General features: G+C 35.7%; 2 protein-coding genes across 4 annotated transcripts; both read right to left on the bottom strand.

The window, feature by feature from the left end:
* Positions 1-19: 19 nt before the first annotated feature.
* gga3a (golgi associated, gamma adaptin ear containing, ARF binding protein 3a) lies at positions 20-10305 on the bottom strand. Of its 2 annotated transcripts, none has more exons than XM_084128038.1 (17): positions 10186-10305; positions 9274-9358; positions 8876-8951; positions 8699-8797; positions 8411-8534; positions 8200-8297; positions 7392-7472; positions 6356-6493; positions 6198-6279; positions 5981-6091; positions 5575-5817; positions 4019-4104; positions 3712-3875; positions 3080-3342; positions 2792-2961; positions 2491-2601; positions 20-1150 (listed from the first exon to the last, which is right to left on the bottom strand). In XM_084128038.1, exons 1-17 carry the CDS (start codon positions 10223-10225, stop codon positions 1040-1042), a joined length of 2082 nt encoding a protein of 693 aa, XP_083984164.1. In that variant the 5' UTR covers positions 10226-10305; the 3' UTR covers positions 20-1039. The 2 variants fall into 2 exon arrangements, with proteins under 2 accessions (XP_083984164.1, XP_083984165.1); XM_084128039.1 differs by having other exon boundaries at positions 3080-3339.
* Positions 10306-11004: 699 nt separating this feature from the next.
* On the bottom strand, positions 11005-13741 carry mif4gda (MIF4G domain containing a). Of its 2 annotated transcripts, XM_084128217.1 has the most exons (6): positions 13667-13741; positions 13346-13419; positions 13113-13222; positions 12621-12776; positions 12435-12527; positions 11005-11920 (listed from the first exon to the last, which is right to left on the bottom strand). In XM_084128217.1, the coding sequence occupies exons 2-6, from the start codon at positions 13407-13409 to the stop codon at positions 11693-11695; spliced, it is 651 nt and encodes a 216-aa protein (XP_083984343.1). In that variant the 5' UTR covers positions 13410-13419; positions 13667-13741; the 3' UTR covers positions 11005-11692. The 2 variants fall into 2 exon arrangements, with proteins under 2 accessions (XP_083984343.1, XP_083984344.1); XM_084128218.1 differs by lacking the exon at positions 13667-13741 and having other exon boundaries at positions 13346-13545.
* Positions 13742-16269: the final 2528 nt, after the last annotated feature.

Here is a 16269-nt window from a genome sequence, read left to right as displayed (position 1 = left end):
CAGCAACCAATACTGATAATCATAGTATACCACATTGTTCAAAACAATATATTTATTTGTCTTTAAAACAGTATACATAATGTTAAATTGTAGATTTAACCGAGTCTAAAAAGAACAGTATCATTGGAATATTTGTGAAGCTCTTCTTCAAAATAATTTACAAATTAATAATCATTAGAATTGGCTCCTGGACACATCCAGTACAACAAAATAATACTGAGACATCTGCTGTAAAACAAAACAAAAGCCATACAAAAGTCGCAAACACATCTTTTAAAAGTCAAATTTTATAATATAAATAACTGCATCTGTAATAACCCTAAAATGAAGTGTAAAACATGTAATGTAAAACATCAAAACCAGCCTCCTGTCCAATTACACACACACAAAAATAAAGAAAATCGGACAACTCTGCAAATAGGCAATTCCTTCCAGTTGTGTAAAAAAGGAAATAAAGTGAAACTTTACATCCAAAAACACAAAAGTCAAGTATGCTTTGCACACTCCTTTCCCCTCCACACTTCCCTGTGTGAATTACTGTTATCTGCTGAGTTTCTGCTAAATGACGCAAGACAAAGTAAACTTGGCTTTAAACCAGTGAGGCCAGCCATGTCAAACACCAAGAATCTGATAAATAGTAATGAAATAAATATGTAAAACTCAGAAATAACATCAATAAAATTCACATAAGCTCTAACACAACTGGTGCATCACATCACGGAACAGAGATTAAAGGATAGAAAAATTGTAACCTGTCCAGTGATCTGAATGAGCTGAATTGTCAAGTGGTGGCTAACAATAAAATGACCCATTACTATAAGCAACATGCTTATGTTAATGATAACAGAACCTAATGAGTACCTAAAACCAGCATATCAAGACATCTGGGGGATTACTCACAGATTGGGATTTATAAATGTAACATCCAGTGTGTCAAAGATAAAGTCCTGGACATAACATATCTTTGAGACACAGTCGAAGGCTCATTGATGCACACCGTGTTTTCCATTTCTCTTCATGAGTAATAGTGCTTACACAGCTATAAATGACCCCATCTTTCCACTGGAGGGAACTTGTCTATCTCTCCAGACTCTGTGATCTGTCGATCTCCAAGGATGAATGTCAGCTTGTACCTCATTCTCACTTTCTCCTGTAAAACACACACATACAATTATTTATGCAGTCATTGAGTTTATCATAGACATTTTATCATGTAAACATATTTATAATTTCTTTGTATGGCCACAAGTAGAACAATCTAATAACTAATATTGCATGGATTAGCAATGTAGTAATTCTCAAAATATGGTGACAAACATGACAATTGACTTTTCAGAGATGAAACATTTCAAATATTCAAGAAATTCCATATAAAAGCATTCTATAACCTAACCTGTTTTCAGCGATACAAAATGGTGTGACTCTATATTGTTTTGTACAATAAAAAAAAACACAACAAAAAAACAACTTGTCCTCAGTTACTGACGAAGAGGAAACAAAAAGACAGTCTTTATTCACAATGCAAAATACTCAAATTGCGTAAATCATAGACGATTAACACCCAACCAGGAATCGACAGAACTCAGAGCTTAATTACACAAGGGAATGGTAATTAATTAACAGAACTAAGTGTGTAATTAAATCAAGAACCATGGAAACAGAGGCTGCATCCGAAATCGCTTACTTCCCTACTATATAGTAGGCAAAAAGAGTATGTGACAAAAGGAGTATGGACGAATTCACAGTACTCGTAGAAGAGTAGGCAAAAAAGTACCCGGACGACCTACTTCCGGCGGGATTCTGAAGTGTGCATACGATGGACACTTTACTATCCCATGAGGCCACAAGAGAGGATTTATAAATGGCAGTGAAGCCACGTAACTAACGCTGGTAGGTCACATGATACTGACAGCATGGCGGATGCAGTGCATCCAAATTACATTCACATTACACACATTCATACTATAAAGATGTACTTTTTTAGCGGTTGTGAAGTAATTACTTATTCAAAATAAGTCAAATAAAACTGAACATGACTGTTAAACTTATTTATTATTTAATATTCAATTTATTTTCCAAGGTTAGGCATTAGTCTAACAAGTTTGCAAAAAAAAAAAAAAAAAAAAAAAAAAAAATTATATATATATATATATATATATATATATATATATATATATATATATATATATATATATATATATATATATACATATATATATATATAAATAATAATATAAATGTATTTTATAAATGTGATGTTAATGGTGAGACAATTGTCTAGTGATGTACCTACCAAACCATATTTTGGACAAATTTTCACCCAGAAGTGAGCTAAATCTAACAAAACTAACTTTTGAGGATGTCTATTTCTTTTAAGGTTAAGGTTAAGTTATAGTATTTATAACTATCTGTTTATAAAAATGATATAAGTTTATGGAATGTCCTCATTTAGATAGACAAGTAAATGTGTATGTGTGGGTCTTTCTTCACCTTCAGTGGGTTAGCCAGGAGCATGATCTGAGTGATAGAACTGGGGGGCATGAAGGGGTTAAAGGGAACCATTTCTGTTCCAGAAGGGGGCTGCAGCTTCACTCTCATAGACTGTCAATTACAAATCACAGAGGTAAAAGTAAAAAATTCATTAATCAAAACCATCTGAAACCAAAAGCAATTCAGAACTGCAAAATCCATAAAGTAAAAAAAATGCTTGTCTATCACAAAACAATAACGGTCTACTTTTAGCTTCCATATACTTCAGAAGAATATTAAAAAGACATTTTGTGCCTCTCACCTTTGGCACAGCTGCCTGAAGCACTACATTCCTCACTAACAGTGGTGCTGTGTTCAACATGGACACCACAATCACCAGAACATCAGGGCGACCAGGTGGATGGTCAGTAGCAAAGTGCAACAACACACGAACACCATCCTTATCGTAGGCTGTCACTGGACCCTCCTTACCTGTGAAAACATAAAGGGAAAAACACACCGTTCTAAGCCTTACCATAACAGGCAAGTCATTAAGTCTAGAATAACTGCTATAGATCTCACAGCATCCATATTCATTTATAGGCCTTACTTGGTTTAATGGCCTCCAATGGAACAAAGACAGTGTTTAGGGAGACGTCTGAGCCCGAGGGTGAGTGACTGGTGGGTAGTGTTGGAGACAGGGATCTGAAGAGAGGGCTGTCTGGGGCGAAGCTCTGAGGTTTGGCAGAGGATACAGCAGAAGGCACTGGTGTTATTCCAGCAGGAAAACTGAATGTGGTTAATGCAGGATGAATGTTCTCTTCCCAAGCTCTAAGTTCTCTGCCGCCCGAGCTTGAATATTTGGACTGGCTGCTTAATATAGAAAGAACAAACAATTAGTTGTATTTAAATGGAACGAGACAATTCACAAGCAGTTCTCTGATCTCAATAAAAGGCTCTAATAATAGAGTGTGCACATTCTGCCGCTTTCCTTCCTTCCTTCCTTCCTTCCTTCCTTCCTTCCTTCCCTGTTTTAATGCTATTATTAAACTGCTTCATCTCAGAACAACTAACATTTACCAATGGCATCAATCCTCTCTAGAATATATTTGAAAAAACAACTTAATTTTCAGCAGCCATTACTTTAGTGTCACATAATCTGTCAGAAGTAATTCTAATATGTAATAAATAAAAATAATGAATGTTTTATTTTTAAGAAATTGCTACTTATTCTCTCACTACCTATTAGCCTTGTCCATGTCCAGCATGGCAAAGTCTTTACTGCTCTGCTGGAGGGAGTTTTCAAAGCTTGTGACTGAGGTAGCTTCAGAGGTAGGTGGCGCTGTTGAGATTAGAGGATTTAATGGAGCAGAGCTGAAGAGGAGGTCAATCACTGGTTTAGAAGTCTGTCATTACAAAAAAAAAAAAAAAAGAAGAAGAAATGTTAATGGGTAGATATCAAACATCATAAAATGCAGACTCTCTAGGCACACATTTTAAATTCATTATACATTTAAATGATATATAGGCTACAGCACTGTAATCTTACTTGTGAAGAAATCCACTGATTGCTTTGAGCTTCTTTTGTATTCTTTTCTGCTGACTTCTTTGATTTTGAGTCCAGACTACCAAGGCCTGAAAAATAGTCGGTTAACACCAAGAGTGTTAAACACTGAGATTGCCTTAAAATGGATGACTCTTACTTATTGAATTGGAACCCACTCCTATAGAAAATGATATTATATTATACATAATACTTGCACTCCCGTACAAAGGTTTGAGGTCGGTACGATTTTTGTTTACAAAGGCTGTATTTATTTGATAATAAAAATTTGATTATTTGACAGTAAAAACAGTTAATTACATTAAAAAACATTAATTTGTGAAATATTATTATAATTTAAAATAACTGTTTTAATAATAATAAAAAAAAAATAACATCTGTAAAAAGGCAAAGCTCCATATTCAGCAGCCATTATGAGTCTTCAAGTTTACATGATCCAAACAAAATCATTCTAATATGCTGATTTGGTGCTCAAGAAACTTTTCTCTCTTCTTCTTTTTATTCTTCCTCTTATTATTAAAAAATGATTGTGCTGCTTAATGTGGAAAGTGTGGAAATATTGGCCTAAAACTTTTGAACAGTGGTGTATTCAATTTTATATTAACCCCTTAAGCCCTGAAGAGTTGTTTTTTCTGAGTGACATACACAAACGTAAAGACTCATAACTCCAAAACTATAGCAAGGAGAGTCAAAAGGTAGGCATAGTTTGATAGAACACTTACATTAGGACATTCTCATGCTGAGAAACTGCTGATAATACATATCTTTCGTATTTGACATGCAATAACTCAGGAAGAAAATAAGGTAGGAGGAAAATCCTTTTTTTAGTTCCTCTACATGTGAGCTGCATCTGCATTTTGTGGGAATTGCATAAAGTAATCAAAAGTTACAGCATTTGGAACCAATGTAGCCTTGTTTAGTGCATTTTTCAAATTGTTCCTCCATGAGGAATATCTTGTGATCAACGCAATGTATTATGTTGATTTTAATCGTGAGAATCTGCTGTAAATAATGCTGTGCCATTTTCCACAATCGGAGCATGTTACGAAGTTATGAAGTTACGAGCAAAAACGTGACGAATGCCGCATCCGTATATTATTTACATATTTAGTCAAAGCCCGAAACAATTATGCTTGTTGTATTCTACTCCGTGAGACCTTTTTAGATGACACATGACTATCTGAGCTGTATGATGTTTTTTCATAAATTCTGAAAACATTTATTTTCTATTTATCAGCAAATAACAGCATTACTTAGGAGTTAATCGAATATGCACTGTTATGCATATATGCACCGAATATGCTATATGCACTGTAAAGTTCAGACTCTAAGCTTTCAAATGACACCTATTTTGTGTTGATCAAGGCAGTAGTTTAGAAAAATAGTTTCTAAGCTTTAAAATTATACTTATTTTTTGTTATTCCATTCAGTGGTTGCTTAGGGGGGGGTGTACTGCCAGCAGTACACTTCGGGTTTAAGGGGTTAAATACATTCCAAATAAAATACACATCATACACTGCAAAATACATTGCCATCTTTACCTAATGAACCAAGTTCTTCATCCAGAAGAGAAAGACTGCTGGGAAGCTGGCTTGATGGAGGACTGATTTGGAAACTTGACGATCCAGAGGACGTGTTGGAAGAGGAAGGCCGAGCTGCAAGTGTGAGGAGGTCAGCAGGAAGGGAATCCGAGTGCTGGGGTGGAGTCAAAACACGTTTGAGGGGTGAAGGGGACCCCGAGTCCAAATCAATCAAAATCTCAGAAGAGCTTCCGTCATTGGGGTCTGTTCAGAAAAACAGAAAACAAACTCACATTGAACTGCATTTTCAGACTTGTAGTTTCATAAACCATGCAAAGCTCTTTGAATCATTCAGATACAGTATGCTAAATCTTTTTAAAAACATTTTAATGTGTAAAATGTGACAATTCTGGTACATAATACATACGTTTTGAGGCTGTTGGACCTGGTATGTCAATCACAATGGTCTGTCCTTCAACAATCTTTTTATACGAGTTGATTACACGTGAGAGATCATCACTAGCGTGTAAAATATCACCTGCACCAAAGACCACAAAGTACATGTAAAGGAGAGGAAGTTATTTGGTTCTAATATATTATTGGCTTAAGAGCTAAATGAATTTTTATTTACTAATGTGTATTACCTAAGGCACTGTCATCATCCTCTGTCTCAGTGGCGAGTCTGAAGACAGCGGTTCGAAGTTTGTCACAGTCATTATAAAGATCCTATGAACATACAGTTGCACATGGTCAATTACGTACAAATGCAAGTCTAGCAGTGACTGGATATAAAAGGGCTCACCGTTAGAAGTTCTTTGTCTGCTTGTGTCGACTCATCTCTTTTGAAATGACTTAGCATCTCATTTAGGAGCTTCACACTGTTGTTCACCTCCTCTAGGGTGCTGGCACGATGGGAAGCTTTCTGTTGTATAGCCTCATCCTGAAAGCAAAGTAAGAGGGCAGTAAGCCATTTAAAAATTATTGCAAGCACAACCATCAAGGGAGTAAACAAAAAGGTAATGACTTGAATACACCACTTCTACCATGAGCATGCTTTTAATTTCTGAATTAAAATAAATCGATACTTTTTGGTATAATATTTTATTATTATTCCGGGTGCAATTTATTTTACTGTACATGCACTTAAAGTGTACTTGTGTACCTAAGAAAGTACTGGTTAATAAGTTGGCTAAGGTAACTACATGGGTTAAAGTTAGGTTTAGGCTCAGGGTTAGTACCTAGTTATTACCCAGTTATTGTAATAACTATAAGAAGTAGTACATAGTATGTATATGGGGAACAGGACTGTAAAATAAAGTGCTACCATTATTTCTTACAAAACTATATTTTAACAAAATGGCATAAACCTGCTTAAAAATAATCATGCAATCAACATGCAGAAAAACCCCCAACTTGAAATAGGAATTACTGTATATCACATCATAGTAGACCCTCACGGCTGTGTGTCAGGGTCAACAAATAATATCACATTAATATTGAATAATTAAATAATATCAAGTCTCTTAAAATATCCGATCATTTTACCTTTTTATGACAATGTTTGCATGTGGTGCATCTACAAAAACATAATATATAATGTTTGCAAAAAAATTTACACTAAATGAAATGACGGAAAGCAAATGTTATAGCTTTTTCTTGTATGTACTGTGTACATGACAGTCATTTTTTAAATGTGTTTTTCAAAATGACATGAATACAATTAGTACATTCCTAAAAAACTGGTTCCTGGTTTTTTTTCAAAGATATTTGAAGGATTTACTTATTTGTCAGTGAAGTATTTGTATAAAAAAAAAGCACAAGATCATTCAATCACTTACCTCTTTGACCATGCTCTTGATAATGCGGTTGGCTTCTTGAAGATCCTCAGGCTTTTTACTCTTAAGAAGTTCCGCAAGACGCTGCAAGGAAATGTTTATAGATAGACAATGCTTTACAATTTTACAAAACAATTACTATTCTAGGTTCAGAGGATCTAGTTCTGTCAGCAGCATTTGGACTTAAAAGGAGATTAAGTTTCATAATAGGACTCCCTTTGATTCTTGTTAAAATGCCTTTTAAAAAAAGCTTTTGAGCTGTTAAGTTGTTTAAATCAGCATTTTATGGTTTTGTGATTTACGGCCTTAAAGCCCAATGTATACATCGTTTTTTATGTGTACGTGAGGGCCCGCGTACAGTGACGCAAGAATTGCCACCAGAATTGTACTGGCCGATTTTTTTGTAACCGTGCATAATTTGTATGCGCAGGTCGCACATTTAGCATTAATCTGTTATCAGTCACACCAACAAAATCATACAATTTTATATAACTTCTCACAGAAAAGGTTAGTAAGTAACTTACACTAAAATCATATTAACACATGTTGTTTATGTCTTGTGGCTACACAATTGAAAAAAATAGCATTTTTACATTTACATTATGGATTCGCTCCATTCACTTCCATTGTACGTGCCTCACTCAACCTAGACAGTGTAATTTTTGCTTTTTTTTAGATAAAGAAAACAAGGGACAAACTGAAACAATTTTCTGATAATCAATATTATACAATAAATACGGTCAATTGCGCCTAAATTGTACTGAACCTGGAATATTTCTTTAAGTTCTAATACTGTAATGTGTTTCTTCACCTTACTCTTTTCCTCATTGTCAAACACTGGATTCTTGGGCTTTGGCGAGGGAACGAGGGTCTTGTCCACAGCAACCTCTGGGTCTTCTGTTACAATACCTAAGAAAGAATGTGACAAAGACTAAACAAGACAGTCTAGCAAAATAGGAAGACAGAAAATAAGTAGGTGAGATTCTTATAAATGCAAATGTTTATATTTGTGACGAAAGAACCTTGCATCTTTAGCATCTGATAGGCCTCTGTGATCTTTGCCTCATCTGGTAAAGCAATTGACCAGCTGTAGAGCAACTCTATTACTTTAGTCTTCACTTGTTCAGATACTCTGTCTCCCAAATACTGCAGGATAAAAAAGGGCAAACTTATTATGGAGGTATTGTTTCTGTAATGGGTGGTACCTAAAAAGTTGGACAAAAAAAAATCATGCAGGTTTTGAATAACCTGAAGGTGGGTAAACGATGACAGAGTTTTAATTTTTTTGCAGAAACAATCTTTTAACTTACCTTAGGTGAAACTACTTTAATGAGTTCATTTAAAAATCTAAATTTTCCAACTTCATTATGAAACCTCCTCCCACAATTCTTCATGCAGGCTTCTAAAACCTGTAAGAACAATCTGAATTTAGTTAGTCAGTCACTTTATTAAACATATAATATTTGGTCTGAAGGAGATAAACTCACAGTTAGTGCTTGTAATGACTCCCATTCTTGTGGTGACTGGATTTTATGTGCCAATAATCTGACCGATATCTGTGGGCTGCAAGTTACAGACACAATTCTCAAATCAGTGATTTGTAAGAACAAACACAAACTTTATAGTTTCTTTATTACAGAATCATCCTAACTTAGAATCCTATCTTATCTGCTCAAGCCTGGAACAAAGCCTTTTGAAAATCTGAACAGATTTGATCATACATCATACATTTGCAGATGTTGTAAATGGTTACAGAGGAAAAACTGGGCATCGCACATTAAAGGACTGGCTCTGATTTTCAGCAACTAACATCGACTCCGCTCCAGACTGTAAACCGGGGGCAAAAGTCACGTAGTGTGTAGATGCTCAAAAAGACAAAACATACCCTTCAAGTTCCTTGTTGATTTGGTCACAGAATCCAATGATGTACTCCCATTCTTCCTGTCTGTTTGACGGATTGGTGGCTTTGTCTAACGCGAAAAATCAAACTAATATCACTATTTTTGAATGAAAATCAATTCTCTCTTATTTTTTACTCTTCTTGAATTAACATAATAACAACAATAATAACAAATGTCATAATACATTTATGCACGCAGAAGACACTTTTATCCAAATCAAGTCACATTTATATAACGTTAGCATTTTATACAATACAAAATCGTTTCAAAGCAGCCTCACAGTAATAAACAAGAAAACAACTTAATTTAGCAAAATTTAGCTCAATTTAGTTTAGTATTGATTCAATTCAGCTCACTATGTGTCAGTGTCGCTAAGTTCATCGATAAAGAAACAACTTCAAAGGCAGATAGTATGCTATAGGCAAGGCACTTTTTTAAGTGTAAACTATGCAACGTGGGAAGTTCAAGACAAAATGGTTGGTTTTCTACTTAAAACAGAACCTGTTTCAGAGCTAACAATAAAGAAGTGCAAAGTTACAGCTGTTTAGACAACAGCCGTTCAAAAAGAGTTTAATTGATTGGTGAATGACAGAAGAGTTTGCTAATCACAACTGCCTACGTGTCTCAAAACCTAGACATTTAGGGGCATAACGCGTTGGAACCAAATATTCTGCCGACTTTAAACGGATCAACAATACCCTAAAATGCTGGCTAGGATGGGTCAGTCCATCCAACCAACCCTCATGACCTGTCAGTGTAAATATCACAGACACGCTAAGACATGAGAAAACAACGGGTCACAAACAGTATCCGGATATGACTGTTTTCTGTCTCTTAAAGACTCTACAGAGTAAAATTAAACCATATTCTAGTAATGTATTAGCATGAAAACTCACTTAGCCATGACTCCAGTGACTCTCCTTCCGGATCCGCCATGATCACACAAATGCATAACTGACGAGAGGGAACTACACAACAAGCCCGTCATGTGACATTCTCGTGCTTCTGTGTGTGAATCAGTGGCCTGTGGTCTTCCGAAAGGAAGCGAAGTTCTTTAATGTAAATAGTTAATGATGAAATATTCTGTTCACAAATATATCTACCTCCCCCTTGGTCCTGTAACCAAATGTTTTCAACCCATTTATTTCATGATATAAGATATAATGATATACGACTCGTGATTAATGTAAGTCACCATCTGTGCGTGTGAATTTAAGATTTTGGCTGGTGGGCGTTTATGCGATTTAAGTTTTCAAGTGATGTTATTAGTAACAAGCAATTTGCTCGAGTCTGATTATATGTGTTCAGAATAATATGAGTAATACTTTTTTTCATTGTACGTTTGTATAAATTGAATAAATTTGGGGATTTTTCTTATAACTAAATCATATGTCATATCTAGTTGATCCAAATCTAGCACCATTTATAATCATTCTTAAGTAACTTAAGTAACTAAGTTCAGTTGTTACATGATTTCTGTATTATAATCTTTTTATTATTATTATTCTTTATTAATTGTATTATTATTAATTAATTTTATTATTATTTAGCCCTGAATATATATATATATATATATATATATATATATAGTCTTTTTTATTTAGTTTAATTTTTGTCTGTACACATGCTTTACTAAATGTTCTAAATCATTTTCTATGTTGTTTTAATACTTTGGCCATACAAAATTATTTTTTTGTCATGCCAATAAAGAGAGATTATGCACTTGACACTTGTTTATGCAACTCAAAACAGCAGACTTTATAGTATATAAACAAAACAATGAAAATGCTCTCAGATTTTGAAAAAACAAACTTACAGCAGCCAACATGACTGAACATTTTTTTCATACATATTGGCCCAAACAGAAACTTTAACAATGCCATTTTAAAATTAATAGAAAATTAAGAAGCTTTTACAAGGTGATGTGTAATGTTTGTAATGTGCTAACAACACAGGTAAAAGTCAAAGCATCTTCCACTGATATTGCAATAACCCTTCACTGTAAAAAAAAATAAAAATATATGAAACTGTACAAACTTCTAAAACATAATAATAAATTAAAAGAACTAAACAGAAAAGACAACTGCCATTCATGTATACTGCTGGTGACTCACAGGTTTGTGGCTGGTAGCGATTGCTTTTCTTATTGCATGGAATCATCATCATCATCCAGTGCAGATTTAAGACACTAACCTCAAAATAGAACAAATTCTGACCATTCTGAGCTAAACCCAAACGCTGAACACAACACATGCAAATGCATGAACACGAGCTCCGCCATACTGCTCCACAGTACTAGTACATGGGGTTTCCACTTCTTTCTCCCATGAAGTACTCTTTAGGCCTTCCGTGAACACTGAACGCTTGAAACCCGAATGCTGAACAAGGAACCTCATCCTGTCCTCAGTCAGCTACTTCACTGTAGTAGTACTTGTGTGCAGTTTCAGTGAGGGTCCAACCACTGGCCCTGAACTCCAAGATCTCCAGGAGCAAGAGCCTCGTCATGGAGCCGAGGTCTTGCTGAAGGAGAAAACCATCCCGCAGCAAGTAAAAGAGCTGATTCATGCGCTGAGAGTTTGTTTGCTCCAGCTGCTCGCCCACACGATGAAGCTGTAAGACCAGGCAGTCCACCTGTTAGAAACACAAAAGAAATTCATGGATTTAAAATAAGTCAAATGCCCAAAAAAAAAAAAAAAAAAATCTTACAAATGGCCAAAGAAATTGTCTTTTGCAACTTCAGAAATCATGTACTGTCAGAGTATGTACTACATTTCAAAAAACTTCACAACCATTAAAAAGTAGCATGTTCTATAAAGCATGAACACAATCACATGCTACATTCGGCATAGGGATGTCAATGAGTAATTGTTAATCGAGGAGTTAATGGATTAATCACCTTTAAAAATATAATCAATAAAGCTCAAATGCATTCAGTAATAAAGTGTGAAGGTGAAAACACTGCTTATAAAAATCAACTGATGCTATAGTATGCATTACAACTTGACCACTAAATGTATATTTCGGAAAACTTTGCTCAGGCTTGTAAACACATTTGAACAACCATTAGTCCGTAACAATTGCATTAAAGGTGGGTGTGCTCTGGGGCTTCACCTTCTCATTCATTCATTCATTCGAACCTTTTTACCTCTTCCTCATTCATCAAGGCATCTGGCTGAGCCAACCTAAAGAGGCAGTCATATATTGGATCCACAAGGGCCACAACAGGAGCATCGTTTACCTAAAAACAAGTAAGTTAGTCAAACCTGGTTGAGGAAAAACAGACCATCCGATACAAATTAAAAACTGCCTACTTGCAACTGAGATATTTTACCTTGATATAATCAAATACGCTGCATATAAACGTGACCACACACACCCACTCCTCCACCGAGCGCTTTCGAATCTCCTCCCTGGCAGTGAACTCTTGCTGTAGACGATTCAACAGCTTTCGCCTGAATACACTGGATGCAGCTTTCCGGGCCTCTGCCTATTTAGTATAAAAGTTTATTTGCAATGTAATAAAACAAAATACATGGCTTCAGTGGAGGTTCATTTCATCCTGTGTTTTGCAGACAGTTGTTGGTTCATGAAAACAGCTTTGTGTTAGCAGGGGCGTCAGACAGGGGGTAATAGTGGAACTGAGTAACAGGGGCCCTTGGTGAAGAGGGGGCCCACAAAGATATATTGATGTATATATTGGTGTTGTGAGGGGCTCACCCCTTGGTTCTGTGACCGGGGCCCAACATTTGGTGCTACCTACGCCCCTGTGTGTTAGGGATATATTAAAGGTCACAAGTTAATGAGCAACGTAAGAAAGGCTTACCTGAACTACAGTATAACACAAGCGGCCAGCATCTTTACAGAACGAGAGGTCTTTCAATGACTGCTCTACAATGGCGTTAGAAAGCTTGTCCATATCAACTCTCTTTGGATCTGAGAGGAAAGAAATCACTTGTTCTTTTAAACCTGCAATGGTAAGCTAAAGGCAGGATACTTCAAAACCTAGCCAAATCACTTTAAATGGATTATCAGAGAAGTCAGGTAAAGTTTACATACCGTTCATTGCTGTTTGAAGCATAGTCTGAGTTTCCGTATCAAAAGCTGCCCATGCGGAATCCATGCTGCTCGAACTTAACAATAATATAATCAAAACAACGGAACGACCACAGACAAAAACATGCACTTATCAAATGTATATAAAATCAAGTGAATTAAGTTACATGACAACAATTCAGAACATGACAGGGATCGCTCGCGTGCACTGTTTATCTCGTTGACATCGCTGTGCTGAATTGTTTGGTAGTTTACAAGTCAGAACAAATTATAGATTCGTAAAAAAATTGCAAAATCACAAAATGTTCAATATCACTTTCTTACTTCAAACGCGAATCCTCGCGCGTGTTTGTTTCCTGATTGCGTGGACTGGTCAGTGCGCATGCGCGTTTGGACCTATTTTTTTTACAGTCTATGGTTTGGACACACTTCCGGGTTCAACACTCATGTGCATCACCATGGCATGTAGTATCTTATCATTATCCACTTAAAATATACTAATGTATATTGGCGTATTATGAATTGTGTACACAGTTTCTGTTAAGCATTTAAATAATTACCACAATATTACTCATTATCTGGGTTGCAGTTCTGAAAAAAAAAAATACTTTATTTACCAATATGTCACTAGGGGGAGACAAATAACAAGTAGAAACAGGTAGCTGTTGTTACCTGTCGGTACGCATTATGCAAGGCAAGTTTATATAGCACATTTCATACATTATGGTAATTCAAATTGCTTTACACAGAAAGGAATTAAAATAATCACAAAATAAAATCAAGGGAAATTAAAACAGTTATAAAAGGAATTAAAATAGATATAAAGATGATACAGTTATAGCCTACAAGGAATTAAAAGAGTAAAGAGTAGGCTATTACTCCGACCCGCAGATATCCAGATAAAACGAATCCTTAAAACAAAGAAGAAGAAGAAAAAACCCTCCGTCAAAGTGATAAACAGCTGAAAACAATTTCGCCATGGACAATTTCATCACCCCAGGTAAAAGTGAAACAAGTCTATCGGAATTTTAGTAGCCTAATGTTACAATGTTGCTCATAAATACTTATTTTATGTGCAGTTGTCTGATCAGATTAAAGATTAACCTGAAAATGTATAGAGTCTGTCCCAAGATTTAGCTGGCTAGTTAGCGGTTCTTTTCCATCGTATACCAAAAAAGAACTCCAGTAGCATTATTCTGACAAAATCACCCAATCAACGTTGTCTTGTCATTTACAGCAGCTCCAGAGTAGCCTACATTAGTCACATGCCATTTATGTGCCCTGAACTGAGCTCCCAAGAGCAAAGATGGCAGCATGCAGGTAATTTATAGAGTAAAATACACATTTAAAGTTTAATAATTATTTTCAAATACATTTTAAAGTCGCTGGCCATGCACCCAGGGTGTTTCCCTGTAAATGGCCCAAGATGCTATTATTGGGCCCCGTATCCCTGTGACCCTGCATGGGACAAGGCATTTTAGAAATGAATGGATTAAAGTTAAGTTGTGCAACCATCATGCTTTTTAAATAATGTAGATAAGCAGTGGAGAGACTTTAGAGTTCCCTTCACCTGATTTTTTATTCTTCTTGGTATGCAGGACAGATATGTTGTGTATTCTTAAGGTAAATGTGAATGATTGGTTATTATTTTATTACAGTTCATGTTCCAACCACACTACCATTTAACTCTTCAGCTCCAAATTACGCATTGCAAACACTATTAATAATACACAACTTAATATTGTAATGTAAATTACCCAGTACAAAATCACTGAGAATAAAACACATAAAATGAAAGGCAACACTTTCAGGGTGTTATAAAATTTCATTCATAATCTACATTGTGCAGGTCTACATAAACACCAGCATTGTGGAACTGCACTTTTCAGACAGCAAACTGATGCCTTATGTGCATTTATATTGTTGAGGTTTACTGCAGCTGAAGGAATTTGAGTATAAACCTAAAACATTAAACTAACCAAAAAAGTCCCTTTTCAGGATACTGTATAATATATATTGTAAAACAATGTTCATGCTTGTTCAATGAGCCATAAACAACTATTGCACATGCACCTGTGTTACAGTCCTCAAGACATTAACAATTTACAGTCGGTAGAAAATTAAGGTCACAGTTCCAATAACTTAGGACATTTAAGAGACAGTTCTACTAACTCTGAAAAACACCAGAAGAAAGATGTCCAGGGGCCTCGATCACTTGTGTGAAGAGGGAGGCATAAGGACTGCAGATGTGGCCAGAGCAATAAACCGCAATGTCCATAATGTAAGACGCCTAAGACAGTGATACAGGGAGACAGGAAGGACAAGCTGATAGTCCTTGCAGTGTCAAACCACATGTAACCATGTGTTCCCCCAGACATGTTCAAGAACTTGTAAGTGCCTTGGTGGAAGAGTGGAGTAACATCTCACAGCAAGAACTGGCAAATCTGGCTCAGTCCATGAGGATGAGGTGCACTGCAGTGCTGGAAATTAAAGCAGTTGAAAGTTAGAGGATGTTTATTTTTTGTATTTTTTTGCTGAGTTTACGTCTCAATTAAGTGGGCGACACAACTGAACATTACTAAAATAATTGAAGTTACTACCAAGAGAACAAATTACCTTGACAAATAGAGATGACCTGAAGGGCTAAAAGTCTATCAGACTTGAAAGGTAAAAAAATCAGCATCAAAAATGTTAAATGTTTAGTTAAACTTGGGCCACATAATGACAAACTAAAAAAAAAAAAATACTCAAAAAGAGAAATCTCAAATGACATCAGACACTGTGTAGGAGGAACTCAAATGCCCCCTGTAAAGGAGGAACTCAATGCCCCCTGTAAAGGAGGAACTCAATGCCCCCTGTAAAGGAGGAACTCAATGCCCCCTGTAAAATTGGGGTAATAAACTTTCATATTACAAAAAAAAAAAAAT

This window comes from Abramis brama (assembly GCF_963993115.1).
Source record: "Abramis brama genome assembly, chromosome: 11".
Taxonomy (NCBI): Eukaryota; Metazoa; Chordata; class Actinopteri; order Cypriniformes; family Leuciscidae; genus Abramis; species Abramis brama.
This window is presented reverse-complemented; position numbering and strand designations above follow the sequence as displayed.